Below are 18,945 nucleotides of genomic sequence, written 5' to 3' on the forward strand. Positions count from 1 at the left end.
AAACTGTTGGGCAAATGGCACCTCTTTTTAACAATTTGCTTTATTTTGTGTTGGCTTATAAACATTTCAGGAACTGTCTTCTGAAAATAGACTACCCCATTAAAAGAAAAGAAGAACTTTATTTGCACAGGCTCTGCATGTTACTTTGCGAACAGGAGCAATGGTCAATCAAAAACATACTAAAAAGATTACTAAAGTTGACTATTCCAGTTCAAATTGACTATTTGGATAACGTGATTAATCTCTTACTCAATATTTGCAGTCTTTGTTGTGAGTGTCGAAACAGAACTCTGGATAACCTCGTTTGTCCAACTTACCTTCCATTCGAGACATTCTCCCATCCATTTTGTTAATTTTAGTATAGATCATATCCAAGGTGACAGGTGTACTTGAGAAAGTTGTGAACGTCATTAGGGCAGCAGTGGATATAGTTGAAGTAGGCAAGTCCTTTGAAGCCATTGAAGGTATTAGGGTGACCAGCGCAAGGCAAGATGCCCGGCTTTCATGTTGTAATTCTGGTGTTGCAAGTGAATGCGTATAGATCAAAATATATATCCAGTGATTTAGAAAGAGTAGAGGCAACCCCCTGCTGCAATCTATTCACTAAAGATTACGAATGAACTGTCGCAAAAGTGTCACAATGGGAAACCTTCTGCACGATCAGAACTCCCCTCTCTTAAAGCAGCGGAACTACCTAGAAAAAGAAAAGAAAAACACTAATATAGTGTTTAGTTCGCCAAAAAAGCAAAACCTTGGCAAAAGAAATGCAGATGACCCTACACAGATATATATTTTTAAAGTTCCTTTTAGCAGAGCATCTGCACAACAGTTTTGATCAGCCACCATTATGGATGCCTGCAGTTATTTCATTCACTCCCCCTTACTTCCCATGATGAAGCGAGGATGTAATGTAAAAACAAGCCCTATGACCGACATACAGATTACGTTACACAATTTATGAAATAACACTTATAGGGATACACTAGAAAAACACTAACCAGTCACTCATGGCTGAAACAAAAGCAAAACACCATTGTGAATATGGTGGCTCCACATCTCATTTCTCCTTATCTGCATATTAATAGTCAGTTTTTAGTGTACCTATTCTTTTTAACTCTGAGAAGAAACACTTTGCAACATGGTCCTCACTGCATACAACCTACTGAATGAACAATATGTTAGGAAAAGCAAAGTAGAAACTTCATAACAATTTAAGACCAGATCATAGGAAGCATTCCTTTGAACAGTTTTAATAAATACAGAGACGGATGGAGGCATTCAGAAAGCACACCCAAATGTTGATATTGTAACAATCACTCACAAATAAGGGTTAGAAACTGCTTTGTGTAAATACCCTTTCGACATAGGAGAAAAATGGAGTCCAATTATCCTGCTGCTGGTTCGGTCCGCAGTTTTCCAAAAAAGGTAAATGTATTATGGATTGCTGTTTTAACCAATAAATAGTGTATGGTAAGCAACTGTGATGAGACTTACTGTCAAGTTCTGACCCTTTTAGTTGTCAGCTTTTTGAGTCATTGCCAAAAGCTTTCAAACTCAAGGACAACAAACACCAATTCAGAATCACGTACCAAAATAAATCTATATCAGTCCTTGTACAGCATATACGCTGAAAGACAAAATCTAGAACAAAAGTAAAAATGAACGATGTAGCTAAGAGATGAAACAGAGTTCAGCAGGCACACTCACTTTATTTCCAGTTTTTTAAAAGACGTTGACTATTTAAAAGAAACCAGCTGTAAGGCAGGGTTGGCACAGTCATCTGACTGAAAGCAGGAACAATATTTGCCAATGCAAAACCAACTCTGCCTAAAGCAGAAAGGTGAATAGCCTGGAAGGTATGGCAGCCCCAAAACGAGGAAGGTGTAGGTGAGGACCGTGGACAGTTGTTCTTAGGTGGGAGAATATATGGATACAAAGTGTGAGCAAGCACGTACAGGGAAGTGTGATTGGGTAAAAAGAGGCGAGACAGGTAGGCAGAGGTAATATGTAAAAAAAAAAGGAAAAGGAGGAGAGGCTACAGAGAACCCCCTTATCAAGCAATACAACAGCATTCAAAAGACATCTAGAAGAGAAAAGCTAACTAAAGAGTACTTAAATCAACGGGCCTTACAAACGCTAAACTTTAGGAGGGAAGGATTTGGCAAGTGTGAACATGAAGTAAACACAATAAGTGCCACTCCAATTATATTTTGATGGACACAATTGATTATAATGAAAAGTAACAACTTTCAAAACTAATAAAAGTTGTCTCTATTTTTCAGGAAAGATTTTTGAGAAATACTTGGCAAGAACCGACAGAAGTACAATGCAGCAGGCAACAATCTGTTGCAAAATTACAATACGAGGATTAAGATTCCCTACAAATGTTAACATTTAACTTGAAGAGAGCATAGTCATTTAACTTCTTGCTTCAATGAATTTTGCTTTAAAAATATCTTTTTGTTAACCTTTCAAAGGTAAAGGTTAATGAACACTCCAAATTAGGATTTTTTTCAGACAAACTGTATACATTTGAATAAAAATATAATGGTTTTCTTCTGCACCTGCCAAACCGACACTAGTGATGCTTTCTACATGGCACAATAACAAATTGAAAGTTCAAACCATGTGTGAGGCCAGACACAGAAAATTTGGGTATCTACTAATAGGCTTGATGAAGTTATCAAACTCTTGTGAGAACTAAACTGCTATTTGGGATTAGAGCAAAAACAGACATTGTATACAAAGGTGGGCAAAGACACTCCAACTGTTTCCATCTGGAATGTGTAATCAAAATTACAATTAACACATTCCCCAACACAGTTTGGATGGTTAAAAACCAATTACAACCAAACACACCCAATAATGGTGATAATAGTGAAGGAAGAAACGTAAATTCATAATGTCTTTCACTAGTGATGCATCTATTTTTAGGGTTATTTGTCCTTATTCCAGAAACTGGTAACCCTATGCTTTTAATGGAAAATGATAGTCCCAAAAAATCTATTTGTCCACATCTTTAACACCTCTTTGTACAAAATATCTATTTACTTTTTTAGTTTAAGCTCCTACCCAATTACCCGCATTCCCCAACTCGAGCAAACCCTACAATGGTTCTTTCTGGTTGGAATTCAAAGATAGAAAACAACCAGACTGAATATTAAGAATACCCATGCTCGGTTATTAATAGCCATTCCCCTTAGGTCACCCGCCTAGCCTCAGCAGACGAGAATTATATCAATTCCCACCTCAATTCTAACCCAGCGTCATGTTCATGCGGGAGAAGAACTGGGGACCATTGAGAAAAAAAGCTGCATTAAGGTCCATCAAAATGAACAAGAAGAATTTCAGTCACCTTGGTGCTTCATTTCGAGCACAAAAGCTTCACTCTGTTTCACTCAAAAGCAACCAAACTTTGTTTATTCCTTTCACTGAATTCAGGTGTCCAATAGTTCATGCAACAATTATGTAAGGATTGGTGACCAAGAAAGCAGTAGTTCTGGAGTAATGGCATCAAGAGAGTCTGGGCATATACTCCATCCTCTTTTAACGGTTTCTGGTGAATACAGACCAGTTCTGGGCTTGAGAGGCAAACTATTTTGTTTCTGAGCCCTTCAAAATGGCAGCTAGTCAGGAGATCATTCTGCGATTAGTCATGGCAATTTCACCGTACATTCACATGATGCACATGTGAATATTCCTATTTATCAAAAAGGTTGCTGGTCAGTACCTGCCAGTCGGCAGTACTGCCCTTCAGTTTTGCCACAGTCCACATATCTTTCCTCAAAGTATCAGTGTTGGTGGTGGGTCTCCTGAAGCTCATGAAGTAAATAAGTGTCCTATTTTTTAAGGCAAGTCGAATTCCAGGCATGCCTGGAAGACACTCTTGCAAAGGGGTTTCTGATAAAAATGGAGAAGAACAAAACAAATAAGTAATTCTTCATGGCCAGAATCACAAAGATGCAGAGTGCAGTATTCCTGAAGAAGGGAAGACGGTCTACAGCATAATATGGCTCTCCACTTCACCAGACTGCAACCTGTGGTCAGGGGATGGCTCAAGGTACAGTGCCTCATGACAGCCACCAGCTGTATTTCTATATGCCCACAACTACTTCAAGCTATTGGTGAACCAAGTCCTCCATTACTGGAGGGCAGAAGACTGTGGCTATGAGGGACAGATACAAATCGAGGCAGAGATCAAGTCTGATGGTTCAAGAGAATCTTATGGCTAGAGTTAGTTTACCTCCTGGTGGGATACCTTAGTCACCCTCTCCCCTAAGCTACAGACTGCAATGATCACATATGCCAGCCAGTAGGTCTGGTGCATTACAAGGAGAGGCAGTGATCTTGTGGCAGCTTTTCAATACCTGCAAGTCTTTACCTCATTGATTTAGAGGTAGACTGTTACAGTGGAAATAGACAACGAAGTAGTAAAGGTATGCATTAACAAGATGGGTATACAAGGTGGCCCATGATCAAAGACAGCAGTGCATGAAGCTTTATCCTGCACAAATGCAAAATCTAATGATGAAGGAATTGAGAACATGTGGTTAGGTAAGCTAAGTTGAGACTCTCTACTCATCTGACATTTTGCATAATATAGATTAGGAAAACGCTGCAAGTGAGGTCTGAGTGTAAACACTGTGGAGAGGGGTTAATGCTGCACCCCAGAGTGTCTCTGCAAACACTGTATCATGATTGTTACTGTCTTGTTTGATAAATATTACTTCAACCTCTAAATTCAATGATGAAACTTGATCCCACACCTATTTACTCATTCACTTTCTGCCTCTCACATCCCCATTACTTTGTCTGCCACCCAATGGGCCAGTATTGCGCTTAAGGCTGGCTACTGAGAGAGGATTCTGATTTACAAAAAATCTGTGCCTTATTAAAAATATGAAAAAGGTGGCACTAAAATTAAATGTTCTGCACATTGCAAAACTGTATTCTCCTGTGCTTGATGAAACTAGAATCAAACTAGGCCTAAAAACCATCTTGCATCTTAATACAGCCATGATGAGCATTTTCATTTTTTCTCTCATCACACATAGCAAAATGTGCACTATAAAAGTGTCAAAATTTACATGCTGTTATCAAAGAACTCCGGAGGAAGCCATTTGCTATAATTCAAGGCTCTTCCTGCCTGTACTACTGCAGAACTATTCATAATACGGGACTGTCATTGTTTGAGTGTAACTAGATTTGCACGGACAATGGTAAACCCAAACTGTGCCAAACTACGCAAGCTGAAATACAATGAATTCTCAATTGGTCTATGGTAGCTTGTTTTCCTGATCAGGAGACATGGCTTAAAATGTAAGCGTGTTTAATTCAGCAACTGTTGTTGTGATTGTTGACCCCGCCATGAAGGTAGTCATGTTTTCTGCTACGGTCTGAATTGTGGTCACTGCTGTTGTGTATTGCTGTTAAGGATACGGCAGAAAAATTGTTGTTGCTGTAGGCCCTGCTGAGGTTACAACTGCAGTTGCTGCTGTAGGCCCTGCTGTTGTGGTAGCTTTTGTTGCTTCTATGGTCCCTGCTGTGCTAGAAACTGTTGCTGCTATGATCTTACTGATCTCCCCATTGTGGTGGCAGCTGCGACTCTTACTGTGGTTACATCCATGGTAAAACTATGCTCCCTGCTTTGCTTGCAACCAAAGTTGCAGCTTGGGCTACCTTCCAAGGTTTTTTTCTGCTCAAATATACATCTAAATTAAGCTGACATTTCAAAACTTGCAGGCTAGATAAGTCCCTGTGTCACCGCCAGCATGAAAAATATAATTCAAGGGCGTGACTGCAAGATGAGAAACTCCTTCCACCAAAACATTTACAAAATAGCAGGACCAAAGGTATCCCCAGAGAAGGGGCCTAAAATGGATCTCTCCAACATCGGTTTAAAGATGCATTTGTGTTGAAGGTATGAATAACTAATCAAGAGAGAATGAAAGGTATGACATAGCCAAGAGTGACTGATTCAAAGAAATACTGACACTGCACTTCCAGTCACTGCTTAGCCCCTCATATGGTAGAAGCTGTAGTCATTGCTCTTCTTGAAGGTCAACAGATCACTTTTTAAGTCTGGCGCAAGCCAAGCCTTTCTGATTTTGCTAAAATTATATTTAGAAAATAGATGTTTTTGACCTGGCTTCTTCTGCCATTGGTCTATTAATGTCATTAGCATTTTTCGTCTGCCCACTACAGTATATATCATTGGGCAGTGGGTCAGCCAACTTAAGCCATTGGCAACTTTACTTTTAAGTGTCAACATTCAGCCCTTTCACAAGGAACAAATCCATGCACTAAGTAGTTCTCTTTAGTGCCAGTGAATATCATGGCAATATATGCTTTTTGGGGCCAAAACAGGGTAGTTTTCAGGCAAGGTTTTTTTTCAGCTTATAGTGAACCTTGGCGCTTCCCAAGAATACCGTTTTTGCAAAAACGTGAAACAACAAGCACTTACAAGTCCAAAGGGCTGGCAGCAAACATTAGCACTATTTACTTTGCTGATGCTTGAATTTACCATCATCAAAACAAATTGAGTAGCAAAATAAAATTGAATAATCTTCACATATTGATACAATCTATGAAAAGCACTCTGCACCTAGAAAAACTTAACTTTAAAGAACACTTAAGAAATGTCACAATAGAGAGACCCCAAATATTTGGTAGGATGAACCACTAATCACACTTTGCCTATGTCCAGACTGTGCTAACTTTTGTTTTTAAAATAAATCAAAACATATCTCTTGCAATGAATAATCTACTGGAAGGACACCGTGGGTATAATGTTCTAAAACGATCACCATCATCCGATGTCCAAGTGACGGGAACTTGAACGTGACTTTTCTTTTCCACCCTTATCCACACAACCAAACTTAACCAAATCTGACACTGAACCCATTCATACACTGTCAATCAAATTTGAATGAGTCACAGTAATCTACCATGAGGGAATGGGAAGTACTCTACAGTGAGGGTATGGGAATTATTACCACCATGACCAAAGAGAAAGGCATTTTCCACAATTGTTTAGAGTATGGTGCAGAAGTTTTGAGGATAAGATTAAAAACCTGCACTTAGCTCATCATGCGCATGAAAAGCTTAAATAGTGCAAAGAAAAGAATTAATAGGGAAGCAGCAGAAACAAAGGTGGTCACAGTGAATTAATTTAACACAAGAAATGTAAGCTAAGAAATATAAGTGGATGTTCTAGGTTTTTTACTAGCCTCTGCTGTTGTGCTTATATGGGGAGGGGGGGGGGGGGGTAAAAAACAGCCACATTTTAAGGATATGGTCTGGCAATCAGTCAGTATACAGCAGTTTGTTTGGACAGCCAGCACACATTCCCGTAAAGTCACTTATAAATTACAACATGGTAGGTTTATTTCCAGGATTAGAGTCGAAGAGGTACTAGAAAACAAGGGAAAGTGGAATGCCCCTCACCGCACACTGAAAGGCTTTAAAAGGGCTAACAAAACTTAAGTCAAAATGATTCTACTGTGAATGCAGAAGCCAAAGGAACCTTCAAAAAATACCGCTAATTATGAATTTTTGAGCCCTAATTGTCTTAACGGATAACCATATTCATAATCAGAAATGCAAATATAAGACAAAAAGAGACCATGGCAGAGAAACACTCAGGGGCAGATTACGATGTTGGTCGGAGTTGCCTCTGACTAACACAGTCTCGGATTCAGGACTGACCGACCTCCGGTCAAGACCGCATGATTACAATGCGACCGCACACTGTGCAGTCGCATACTCCCGTTGATTTATAGGAGCTTGTGCTATGGCCGTAAACCGGCCTTAGCACAAGCATCCCTGCACCCTGTGGCAGCACCTCACGGTGCCTGCCACAGGGTGAAGGGATTTACAGGGGACACTATAGGTGCCCCCCAGGCCCACAACCATAGGAGGTAAGGGGCCCTGCTAGGGTCCCTCAAAGTAGTTTTTCGACAGCATTTCCATGTCGGTACGGTCAGCACAGAAAGGCTGTGGGAAACCAACATCATATTCCTGATGGTGGAAACGCCGTCCTATTGGGATTACGGTGCGGTCTCAGACTGGCTGACGGGCTCCTCGAGCCCGTCGGAATCCAGACAGAATGACCAGCTTTTTTCAATTCCAATCGCCTTGGTTGTAATTTGGTGGTCGGAATTGAAAACTGCAATGATGGTTGGCCTCCGACCGCCGGTCGGAGACTTTTCTGACCGACATCGTAATCAGCCTCTTGTTGTTTTATTGCTTATTCATTAAGTTCATTCCAATGAAACCTCAATATTTTCTTTTGTGGTTGGGTTTTGTAACAAAACTATGTGTGTTTAACAACAGTTGCAACAAGTTAACACAAAGACCAGTTGGTCATCTGTTTGGAACCCTGCAGAATAGTGGCCAATTACCCATCACATATAATTCTTTAAAATGTTGTCTTCAGAGCTATCAATTCCAAACACATATTGGGGTGTTCTACACAGTCACTGTACAGAACTGCAGTTATGCCAGTCCAAAGTATACACCAATAAATGGCTCTCTTCTACCATAACCTAAATATAAAAAACAATCCCAAATGACCTACTGCAACAATCTGCCAGTGTTTCAAAGAACAAGCTTATACAACTCTCACTTTAAAAAGTAAAATTCAGATATTATCCTGCCTCTACCGTTGTCTTTCATTAATAAGTGGTCACTTAAATATTTCCTCTTTGGGTACTTGAATGTGGAGGTAAAAACCTGTACAGAAGGTTGATTAACCTGTGTGAGGGCTTTGATTGATCATGAGGAAAATCTTATTTTTGAATTACCAGACAAAAAGTTTCTTCACAAATCCTACCCAGCTACGCGAGAGGCACGAGAAGTTCCTGGGGTCCTGTTCGGCTGTATCTGGGCAGCTCGCGCTGTGTGTTCCCTGCCGCCGCCCTGACACCGCCGGCCGCAGTTGGACTACCGCTACCAGGGCACTGAGCGGGGCACTTCCGCCCGACATCGCGCCCGGAGGCGCTAACAAACGCGAGGCTCCCTCGGTGGAGCGGGGGCCTTCACAAATCCTACCCAGCAACGCGAGAGGCATGAGAAGTTCCTGGGGTCCTGTCCGGCTGTATCTGGGCAGCTCGCGCTGTGTGTTCCCTGCTGCCGCCCTGACACCGCCGGCCGCAGTTGGACTACAGCTTCCAGGGCACTGAGCGGGGCACTTCCGCCCGACATCGCGCCCGGAGGCGCTGAAAAACGCGAGGCTCCCTCGGTGGAGCGGGGGCCTTCACAAATCCTACCCAGCAACGCGAGAGGCACGAGAAGTTCCTGGGGTCCTGTCCGGCTGTATCTGGGCAGCTCGCACTGTGTGTTCCCTGCCGCCGTCCTGACACTGCCGGCCGCAGTTGGACTACAGCTTCCAGGGCACTGAGCGGGGCACTTCCGCCCGACATCGCGCCCGGAGGCGCTGAAAAACGCGAGGCTCCCTCCGCGTCGAGGGACGCGCGCGGGCGGCGCCGGGCTGAGCCCGGGCAGAGGCCGGGCCATCTGTGGCCATCGGAGTCCGGGCTGGGCCACCCCTCGTGAGTTATATAACTGGTGATATGCTTGTGTATCAAGTCGATTGTGACATAGGGTGCGCAAAAAGCTTCATATTGCCTTATTATTCAAGACTTTGAAATTGGGACTTGCTACTTTGCCAGCACTGTCTCAAGTGATAGTGGAGACAGGGGTGGTGGGGCACAAACGGCTGTTATTCCAAGTTGGGTGAGGTGGAGGTTTGGGGTTGGAGGAGGGTGATTAAATCTCCCCACGACATCTCTAAGGGTAGGGTCAAATTGGTGCTGGGAGTATGGCAAGTAAAACGGTCACACGCTCGATAAGGGCAAAACTGACATCTCCACCTGCCCCTCAGGCGCATAAAGCTGTCACTAGTTCACCATTCCCCGTTATCATGCAGCCCACAGCCATTGACCGTATGCTCAAAAGAGCACTAGGGGCGGTGTCCAGTGAAATCGAGCGCACAGAAAGGCGTCTTTCCATAAACTCAGTACCTGACCCACTTGTAGGCACCCATGATGATGACCAGGAGGTCATGCTAATTACATCTCCCAGACCTTCAGAGCTAAGTGTGCAGGATATCCCGTGTGCCCAACCGCCCACTACTAGGATCAGGGAGGCTGTAGGCCCATCCAAAAGCGCCACCACACAAAAGAAGAAGAAAGGCTGCCCAAGGAAGCATAAGACTAAAAAAAAGTATAGATAGCCCCTCCCACCTTGTGAGTAGCATGAACGCTGGGGTTGAGCGAGCAGTACAGACAATCTCTCACACAGAGCCACCAACATGGTTGTCGCAAATTACGTCTGGTCTACAATCCCAATTAGAAATTTTTATTATAAATCAGTTAAAACCATTGGCAAGCCGGTTGGATAAGATCATGACTGAATCAAAAAAATAGGGAGAAAAAAGCCTGTATAGGTGGTGAACCAAGTATTCCAACCAGTACCCTAGCCTCTAATGCAGCTCCCCAAAGGGAGACGAATACCAGCAACAAAGGGATCGCCCATATAACAAATGCACAGATTCATGAAGCCCCGGTTTCGCACCCCCAAGGGGAGAAGGCCACTGACTCTAGAGATAGAGGCACGGACACCACTAATGGATTAGGTGTGTACCAACAGGAAAGGCTATCTCAACTCCCTGTGGTTTCCACAACGCGACCAGCACACAATATAGAGAGGGTTCCCACATCAAACTCCAGTAATGCACTTCCTACAATAAACTTGCCACCTGAATCATGTCCACTCGTGGTGGTATTCGCGGGGACCCCGAAATTAAAACATGGCCAGAGCGCAACACACCAGGAGTTAAAAAACAAACTCACCCACTGGTTGACTCGAAAGAGACCATTAGCACCTAATCAGGAGGGGGAAATTCTATTGGTTAGGAGAGTGAACTTGATAGGACCTAGACACAAAAACATAGAAGGCAACTGTATTATCGCCAATTTTAGGGACAGGGGAGTGGTTGAGCACATTCTCAGACAGGGGCCACTAGGGTGCGCGAGTGATATAAAACCACTGTCTCTTAGTTATTTCTACCCAAGGCAGCAGGAAATCTATGAGGGACAGTGTGATATATGGAGAAGAGGGGAGGGTTTATACCCGACCCCAAAGAGGGTCCCAAACAGTATACGAGGAATGGCAGGGACCTGGGAAGGTGGATACCCATGTTGGGCAAACAGGTTTAACCCACTAAGGTCCTTAGATGAGAATGACTGACTAATGACCCCATACATCCCGTTAAAGCAGGTTGCCACTAACTATGCAAATGTCGACCCGGACACATCGATTGGGGGAGGTTTAGAAAACAGAGGGGGGACATCGGGTACTCTTTTTTTGGCCAATGAGGCTAGTCTGGCATCAGCAGAGGTGGGTAGGCGCAGGAGCCTAGTAAAGACTCCGGAAGCCTCTAACCACTCGCCCAAGGGACGCTCGTATGCACTTCCAGGAGCAGGAGCTTTGGCCCCAAACCTAACACAGCAGGGCAAGGATTTTCAGAAGTCACCATATAGGACTAAAGTTGGGTTGCCTAATACCACTCAAGGTGTGCCTGGGCTAGGGCCTGTTAATAGTGTGGAAGAGGGATTGAGAATAATTTCTTGGAATATAGCTGGCCTGGCAGGTAAATTCGACAACGTGGACTGGCGGCAATATATGGCCCATTTCCACATAATCTGCCTGCAAGAAACCTGGGCAACAGATAATTCCCAATTTCTCATGGCAGGATATAAATGTTTTTTTATCCCAGCACAAAAAACCTCCTCAGGTCGTGCCAAAGGAGGTCTGTCCATATAGGTAGACTTAAAAATACAAGGCAACTGGTCCAGCGCAGACTGGTTTGCTTGGAATATCCAAGCTTTGAGGCTTAGGAACAAAGGGTTAAGGCTGGTGCTGTTTAACATGTATAACACTGGCCCTTCCGGAAATGATATTTCCACCCTGGGGGAACTAGACCACAGATTGAGCCAAGAGCTGGCGCCCGTTAATGGTGCCCTGACCCCATTGACAATAGTAGTGGGTGACCTGAACTGTCATTTATGCCCCCTATTGTTTCCGATTAACGCAAGCTGGTCACAATGCCCAGTGGAAAAAGGCCCCCACTTTAGCCACTCATCGAATGGTGCAGAATTGGGAATGCTCCTCCTATCTCACGATTTGGAACATACTATTGACTTGACGTCACTGGGGTTAGACGGCACTCTCCCACCCACTTTTAAAGGGAGAGGGTGCTCTTCTTATATAGATTATATTTTTGTTTCCAGATGCTTAAAGCACCGGATTACTGAAGTGGGAATTGAGTGGAGTCCCTTCAGTGACCACAATCCCTTGGTTATGGAGTTTCTCTACCTGGCAAAACAAAAGTTGACTCCAGTCGAGGGTATTTCCGAGAGAGTAACGGACCAAAGCAGAAGACTTAGGTGAGCAAAACTAGACGGAGAAAGATTTTACCGGTCCTTAATGGATAAAGGTAAATCACTCATCGATAAGTGCCTAGATTTTTCAGTTGAAGGGGCCTGCTTAACAGACGCTTTTGGCCAAATAACTAATCTGGTGGATGGGCTATTGCGGACCAAGGCTCCAAAAAAAACCAACTCGAATTTTCCGAGGTGGTTTGATGGGGACTGCACACGAGCCCTGAGGAAGTTAAAAAAAGCCCTTAGTAGTAAACCTAGGGACCCTTTAAAAGTCCATATGTAGAGACTAAATTACAGGAAGGAGCTAAAAAGAAGGAAAGCAGCGCTGCAGGGGGAAGCGTGGGCGGCCTTGAGGGAGGCCTCCGAAAAAAGGGATATAACGGAATTCTGGAGAATAATAAATACCCCTTGTTTTCAAGATAAAAACTCACCCTCTGTTGCCACAAACATTTTACCAGAGCAGTGGACAGTGCATTTTGAGGGCCTGTATAACCACGGGGAGGCGGACAGTACAGAGGAGAGGACGGTGGTCACGCAGGGACAGATTTTGGAGTTCACCCTGGAAGAAATAGGCTTGGGCATCGAGGGATTAACCAAAAATAAAGCCCCGGGCCCTGACGGGACCCCCCGGATCTGTTTTTGAGTAATGTGGAATTATGGGCTCCCATTTTAACCAGAGTAATAAATGCGGCCATCGTGGTAGGTTTGCCTAGGTCCTGGTCGCTGGCCATCATAGTACCCATTTTTAAAAAGGGTAATAGAGACAACCCCCAATGCTATCACCCAATCTCCCTGATAGATGTTTCAGCCAAAATTTTAGGAAGAGTTATCCTGAACCGACTGACTGATTGGGCCGAGGACAACAACATCATCTCGGACGTTCAGTACGGTTTTCGGTCCGGTAGGTCCACTAGTGACCAATGCTTGAACCTCTGTATGTTGGTCGCCAAGTACACGAAAACCAGTAAAGAAGCTATTTACTTGGGGTTCATGGACTTGGCCGCGGCATTCGACCACGTAAACAGGAACAAGCTCTGGGCGATGATGAGTCACCTAGGAATTGATCCAGGTATAATTTGTACTCTGAGGGAATTGCACAGAGACCTCTGCCAGAGTACGTTACAACATGGAAGGGGGGTTGACCGAGTCTTTTAGATGTACTAGCGGTGTTAGGCAAGGCTGCATATTGGCCCCTTTTTTATTCTCGTTATATATTAATAATCTAGAACAGTCTCTAACCAACCTAAAAACAGACTGCCCAAGGGTAGAAACACGCAATATCCCGGTGCTGCTGTACACAGATGATGCGGTTCTTTTGGCGCGCACCCCTAAAAGTCTGCAGATTTTAATTGACGGGTTCGTCAAATTTATGGATGCGTTAGATCTGTGAATTTAAAAAAATCTTACGTAATGGCAGCAGGTCATAAACCACGGACTAGCTTTGCTTACAGAATTGGGAATCATACACTAGAAAGGTTGCAATCCTTTTCGTAGTTAGGAGTGCTCTTTGATGAGTCCCTGAAATTTGCCCCTCTGGTACAGGAAAGGTGTGGAAAATTGGTCGCATCAACTGGGGCCATAGCAGGCTATGGGAGGAGAGTTGGTCGATGGTCCCCGGAACAATCAATGAACCTTTATGGCTCTATGTGTTGCCCCAAAGCCATGTATGGTTCAGAAGTGTGGGGGTTCATAAACCTTGACCTTTTGCAAAGGGAAGAAAATAAAATTTTCCGTTCAATCTTGAAAGTCCCCAATTGCACCCCTGCCGCCATAGCTCATGGAGAATTAGGACGACCTTATCTAGAGGATTTGATTAAATTCAGACCAATCCTGGCCTGGCTGAAAATTTGGCTTAACCCTGAAGCTGCATTGAGTAGGCAGATCCTAACAGATTGCCTAGGGAGGGATAAAAGCTTGAACATCCCATGGCTTATTTACGTGAAATCCAGTTTGGAAAGTATGGGTCGTAAGGAGCTGTACTCAAACCCTTCAGGGATTACCCCACAGGATAAGCAGACTCTTAAGAAAACATTTTGGGACCAAAGATTTCTTGTAAGATCCACAGTGGAAGGGGCAAAACCCTCAGTGAGTATTTATAGTAGGCTTGAAACCACTGATGGGATGGAACCCTATCTTTGTGTCGTGTATAATGCCCAAGAAAGGTTTTTAATGTCACGTTTTAGGCTCAATTTTTTACCGTTTTTGTTAGCTGAACCAGTTGGTTTTAGTCAGTCAATTGAGCAGAAGGGTGCCTGCGGCTGCGACAATAAGTCTCCGCAGGACACCCTTCATTTTGTACTTCTATGTCCCTTGTATGCAATTCCAAGACGTAGATTTTTAAAGGAAATTTTAAAAAAGGCCAGGTTCACTCGAGCCAAAGAAGCACTGATCTTCCTACAAAGGGCCAGTGACCCGTTAACCTTGTGTTCTGTTATCAGTTTCCTGAAATTTGCACTAAGACTAAGGGTAACCAGAGGATAGCATTACCTGAGAACCCTGTAGGATTCCCCACCCGTCTACTGTGATTACGTTTTTATGGTGCCCGTATTGTGAATAATGAATTATTTTATGTATATAGACTCAGTCAATGTTCTTGCATAATGATTTAATACTATTTTTACTTGTATATATATGTACTCTTTTATGATGGTTTTTAACCACCGAATAAAGAATTATTGATTGAAGTGGTCACTTAAATATTTCCTCTTTGGGTACTTGAATGTTGAGGTAAAAACCTGTACAGAAGGTTGATTAACCTGTGTGAGTGCTTTGATTGATCATGAGGAAAATCTTATTTTTGAATTACCAGACAAAAAGTTTCTGTGCTTATCTTCAGAAATGTAATAACTTTAGCACAAGTAGAATCAGAACTATTACAACTTACAGGTTGAAAATCTAGGTTTTCAGAAAGAAAGAAAAGCATGCTTTGTTCTCATATTCTGTTAAGTTTTGGTCTTTAGACCAAAAACCCTTGTCCCCTTCAAGGGCTGCAAGTTAGGTTAATCTTATCCTAAGAGGGACAAGGATCCTAGGTAAGTACTTTGCCTCTCAATAAAATCAATTTGGATCCAATGATGTACTCCATTATTTGCTTGCACAATTTGGCAAAGAACCCCTATGCAACATGTCATACATAATAATGTGCCCTCAAAAAGCAAGTTTGGTGATTATAAATTGGAAAATCCTCCTCAATAGCTAACTGATGGTCAGCGTATGTTTTCTATTTTGATATTGGAATATAGAGGTTACAAGCTGCTTCTTATTCTAGTTGAAATACCTAAAGGGAATTTTTTTAACTTTTTCAAGTTATCATCTAAGAAAATTAATATGTTACATAAACAATATGTGTTTCCACCAGGAGCAAGCATCACAGAGTATAAAAGAAAAGCCATAAAAACAATAGTACAACAATGGGTATGTGTGGTGATCCCTGGGTAAACTCCCTCCACAAAAGGGCTGGGGGAAATAGGAAGCCCCAACAAACATTCCCCAGAGATGTTGACGTGCCCTTGAAACATCCCTACCCTCCAAGGATTCACAACAGCTCCACCCCGTCTCGGCCCACAAGATGGCTATCAAACCCTGGGGGCGCACAGGCATCTGATCTGCAGAGCTAACCTGAAAGGTCGGAAAGGGGATCCATATTTTGTCAAAATGCAACTTCGTGTCTCTCACAGTTGCAGTCAGGCTCTTCATAGCATAAATATCACAGATCTTTGCCCACCACAATTGCATAGTAGGGATTTCCAGGCCCTTTCAAAACAAGCATTTACAATGCAATGGTCTCGGCATTGTTAAAGTTAGAGCTATTAGCATTGCTCATGACATTATTTTTGTTTTAAAACATTTAAAGAAACAGCATTGTTATTTACAATGTCAATAGCTTAATCACTTTCAAATGCGAGACCTATTGCATTTGCACCCACACACAGAGCCACACACACAAGGCCACCCACACACACAACCACCCACACAGCGCCACTCACATAGAGCAACCCACACACAAATAGAGCCACCTACACACACACACACACACACACACACACACACAGTAGCCCACTGACCTATTTAGATTATGTGCACTTTCTGATCTGCATGGTACATGTTCTTTGCTGCAGGCACATTAACCCTATGTGCCTATTTCCAGGAGTCAAAACTTTCACTAGACAAAACTCCGATCTCTCTCTAGGAAGAACATTAAACACCAGAGTCATCATGACATTTTTATTGTTGCCGAAAATGGCTGGAGGCCAGGAAGGAGGCAGCAAGCGCTTTTAAAATCTGGGAACAACAGGCTTTATTTACGGACGTGTGTTGAGTATAGTTGTATTTTGTAAGATTGTGAGTGGTTGTAACATTGTGTGGGAGACACGGATGCTCTCTTTCTATGACTTTATCACGGCGAGGAGCATGCCCGAGCTACACAGGTGAAGTCAAGCATTCTTTCTAAATAGGTGACATTAAATGCTCATCGGTGGGATAAAGTGTCACTCAACGCCACTCATCACCTATTGAAATGTCACACATGCGCGTACGAAAATTATGATACAAGTAATTCAAAGGTCACCTTTTTGGCCATATTACATGGACAGCTGTCAGTGGCACCCTTCTCCCAGCTGGCGTTTTGCTCCTGGGAATTCCTCGTATTATTGGGGGGGGGGGGGGGGGGAGCACCAGAGCTCAATGCACTGCAGATGCCAACTCCAAGCGCTTGGCACTTCACCGCACACCAGACATCATGAAACGTGGAGCTCCTTGGTATCACTGTTGCCACTGGCGAGAAAACATTGCACTTGCATCGTTTCAAGAGCGTGTGTTTGGGGGTGGGGGGGTCAAATTCTGCTCTAACCGAGATCCTTCGTGGCGGCCTCCAAACGCATTCCTCCAGCTGTGTTTCAGAGCTTGTGTTTTGAATTGCAAGAGGCGGCGAGTTTATTTGCCCGCCTTCTTGTAGCAGGGGCTACTCGAAGGAGGGGCAGCGCCCCTCAGCACTTCCCATGGAAACAATATTCTGTCTGTACGCAGTTGTTCTTTGAACAGTGCGTTCTTTTCTCCATCGAACAGAAACATAAGCGGATGTCGCTAGTAGTGGCTGCACTGATGTTGGCGCCACTATTCGACCTATTAGTACCTCTGATCAACACCACTGCCAGCGTTCTGCTCTTGGGATTTCGATTTTTTTTTTACGTCATAGCGCTTATATGCGAGCAGTTCGCATATATATGACCCACGCGCTTTCCTTCAATACAGTGAAATATGCGGACAGTGTATTCTGCATCACAACCGCACTCCATGACAACTGTAATTAAAAAGTATTATAGCACTGTCTGTCTCGGTTACTCAAACGTGTATACATGCACCTTTTAAGCAGATCATTAAGCTTACACGCCAGCTCAGTTGATGCTGACAAAACTTTAATTCGAACAAAAACGAAGTATGTAATACGTTTACTCCTTGTTTGTATTTGCAACATTCGCTGGCCGGAGGAGAATGTACAAATCCTACTCTGCGGATCAGCTTTTCACCGCAAGAATGCTGGTTGTTTCGGCGTGGCTATCGCTTGGTGGCCCACTCGGGCTTCACGTCGGGCTCACGGGGGGTGGGCATCATGGTGAAGAACTCGCTCCCGCTGGAAATAGATGAGGTGCGCCATGATGAGAGGGGGCGCTACACTGCCTTGGTGGGGAGAATGGAGGGCAAAGTGGTTGTCTTTGTTTCAGTGTATGTCCCACCGGGGCTACAGTCTACCACTTTTGCGGACCTGGGGCGCCTCCTCCTTGACCTTCCGGGGGGGCTTCTGGTGGTTGGGGGGGATTTCAATGCGGTGGTTTCTGGGACTATGGATCGTCACCCCCCTAGGGACCTCCCCCGGGCGCAGGCGTGGCTGTCCGGCCTTTTAGATACATTGGGATTGGTGGACTGCTGGCGCTTAAAACATCCCACGCAGCTGCAATACACCTTCCATTCGGGTGCCCATGGTAGCCTCTCGCGGCTTGATCATATCCTTGTCCCTGCGGCCTATGCTGGGAGGGTGGGAGAGGTGCGCCATCTGGCGCGGGGTATTTCAGATCACTCCCCGCTCCTGTTGCACTTTGGTGTCCTCCCGAGGGGGGAGGGCAGGGTAGCCCCAATCAATGCCTGGTATCTGCGCGACCCCACTATTCGCGCTGACCTGATTAAATCCTTGCAGCGGTATTTCGAGGAGAATGTGGGGTCTGTCCCTTCGGCTATCTCCCTTTGGGAGGCCTTCAAGACAGTTATTAGGGGGGAGGCCCTCTCCTTCATATCCCATGCCCGGAGGCGCGAGCAGGAGGAGGTGACCCGAGTGGAGGCCGAAATTACTGAACTAGAGGGTGATTTGGGGAGTGGGGTGACGGATGCTGCACTGCATGTTCTACACCTTAAGCAAGCGGCCTATAGGGCCCTCGTCACGGAGGCAGCCAGGGGCCTCAGTAGAGAGCAACAGGGGCAACTGTATGATGTGGGTGATAAGGCTGGT

At 44.2% G+C, this 18,945-nt stretch overlaps 1 protein-coding gene across 3 annotated transcripts in view; it reads right to left on the reverse strand.

The window, feature by feature from the left end:
• Positions 1-18,945, reverse strand: part of LOC146812317 (serine/threonine-protein phosphatase 4 regulatory subunit 1-like) — a 389,023-nt gene that overhangs the window by 329,419 nt on the left and 40,659 nt on the right. Inside the window, exon 3 of one of the 3 annotated variants that reach the window (XM_085619299.1) lies at positions 318-694. The exons of the other annotated variants lie outside the window; for them this stretch is intronic. Coding sequence (XP_085475425.1) covers positions 318-459 — 142 coding nt within the window. The 5' untranslated portion in view covers positions 460-694. The remainder of the gene's footprint in view (positions 1-317; positions 695-18,945) is intronic. 3 annotated transcript variants of the gene reach the window in all.

Source organism: Triturus cristatus, chromosome 7, assembly GCF_964204655.1.
Source record: "Triturus cristatus chromosome 7, aTriCri1.1, whole genome shotgun sequence".
Taxonomy (NCBI): domain Eukaryota; kingdom Metazoa; phylum Chordata; class Amphibia; order Caudata; family Salamandridae; genus Triturus; species Triturus cristatus.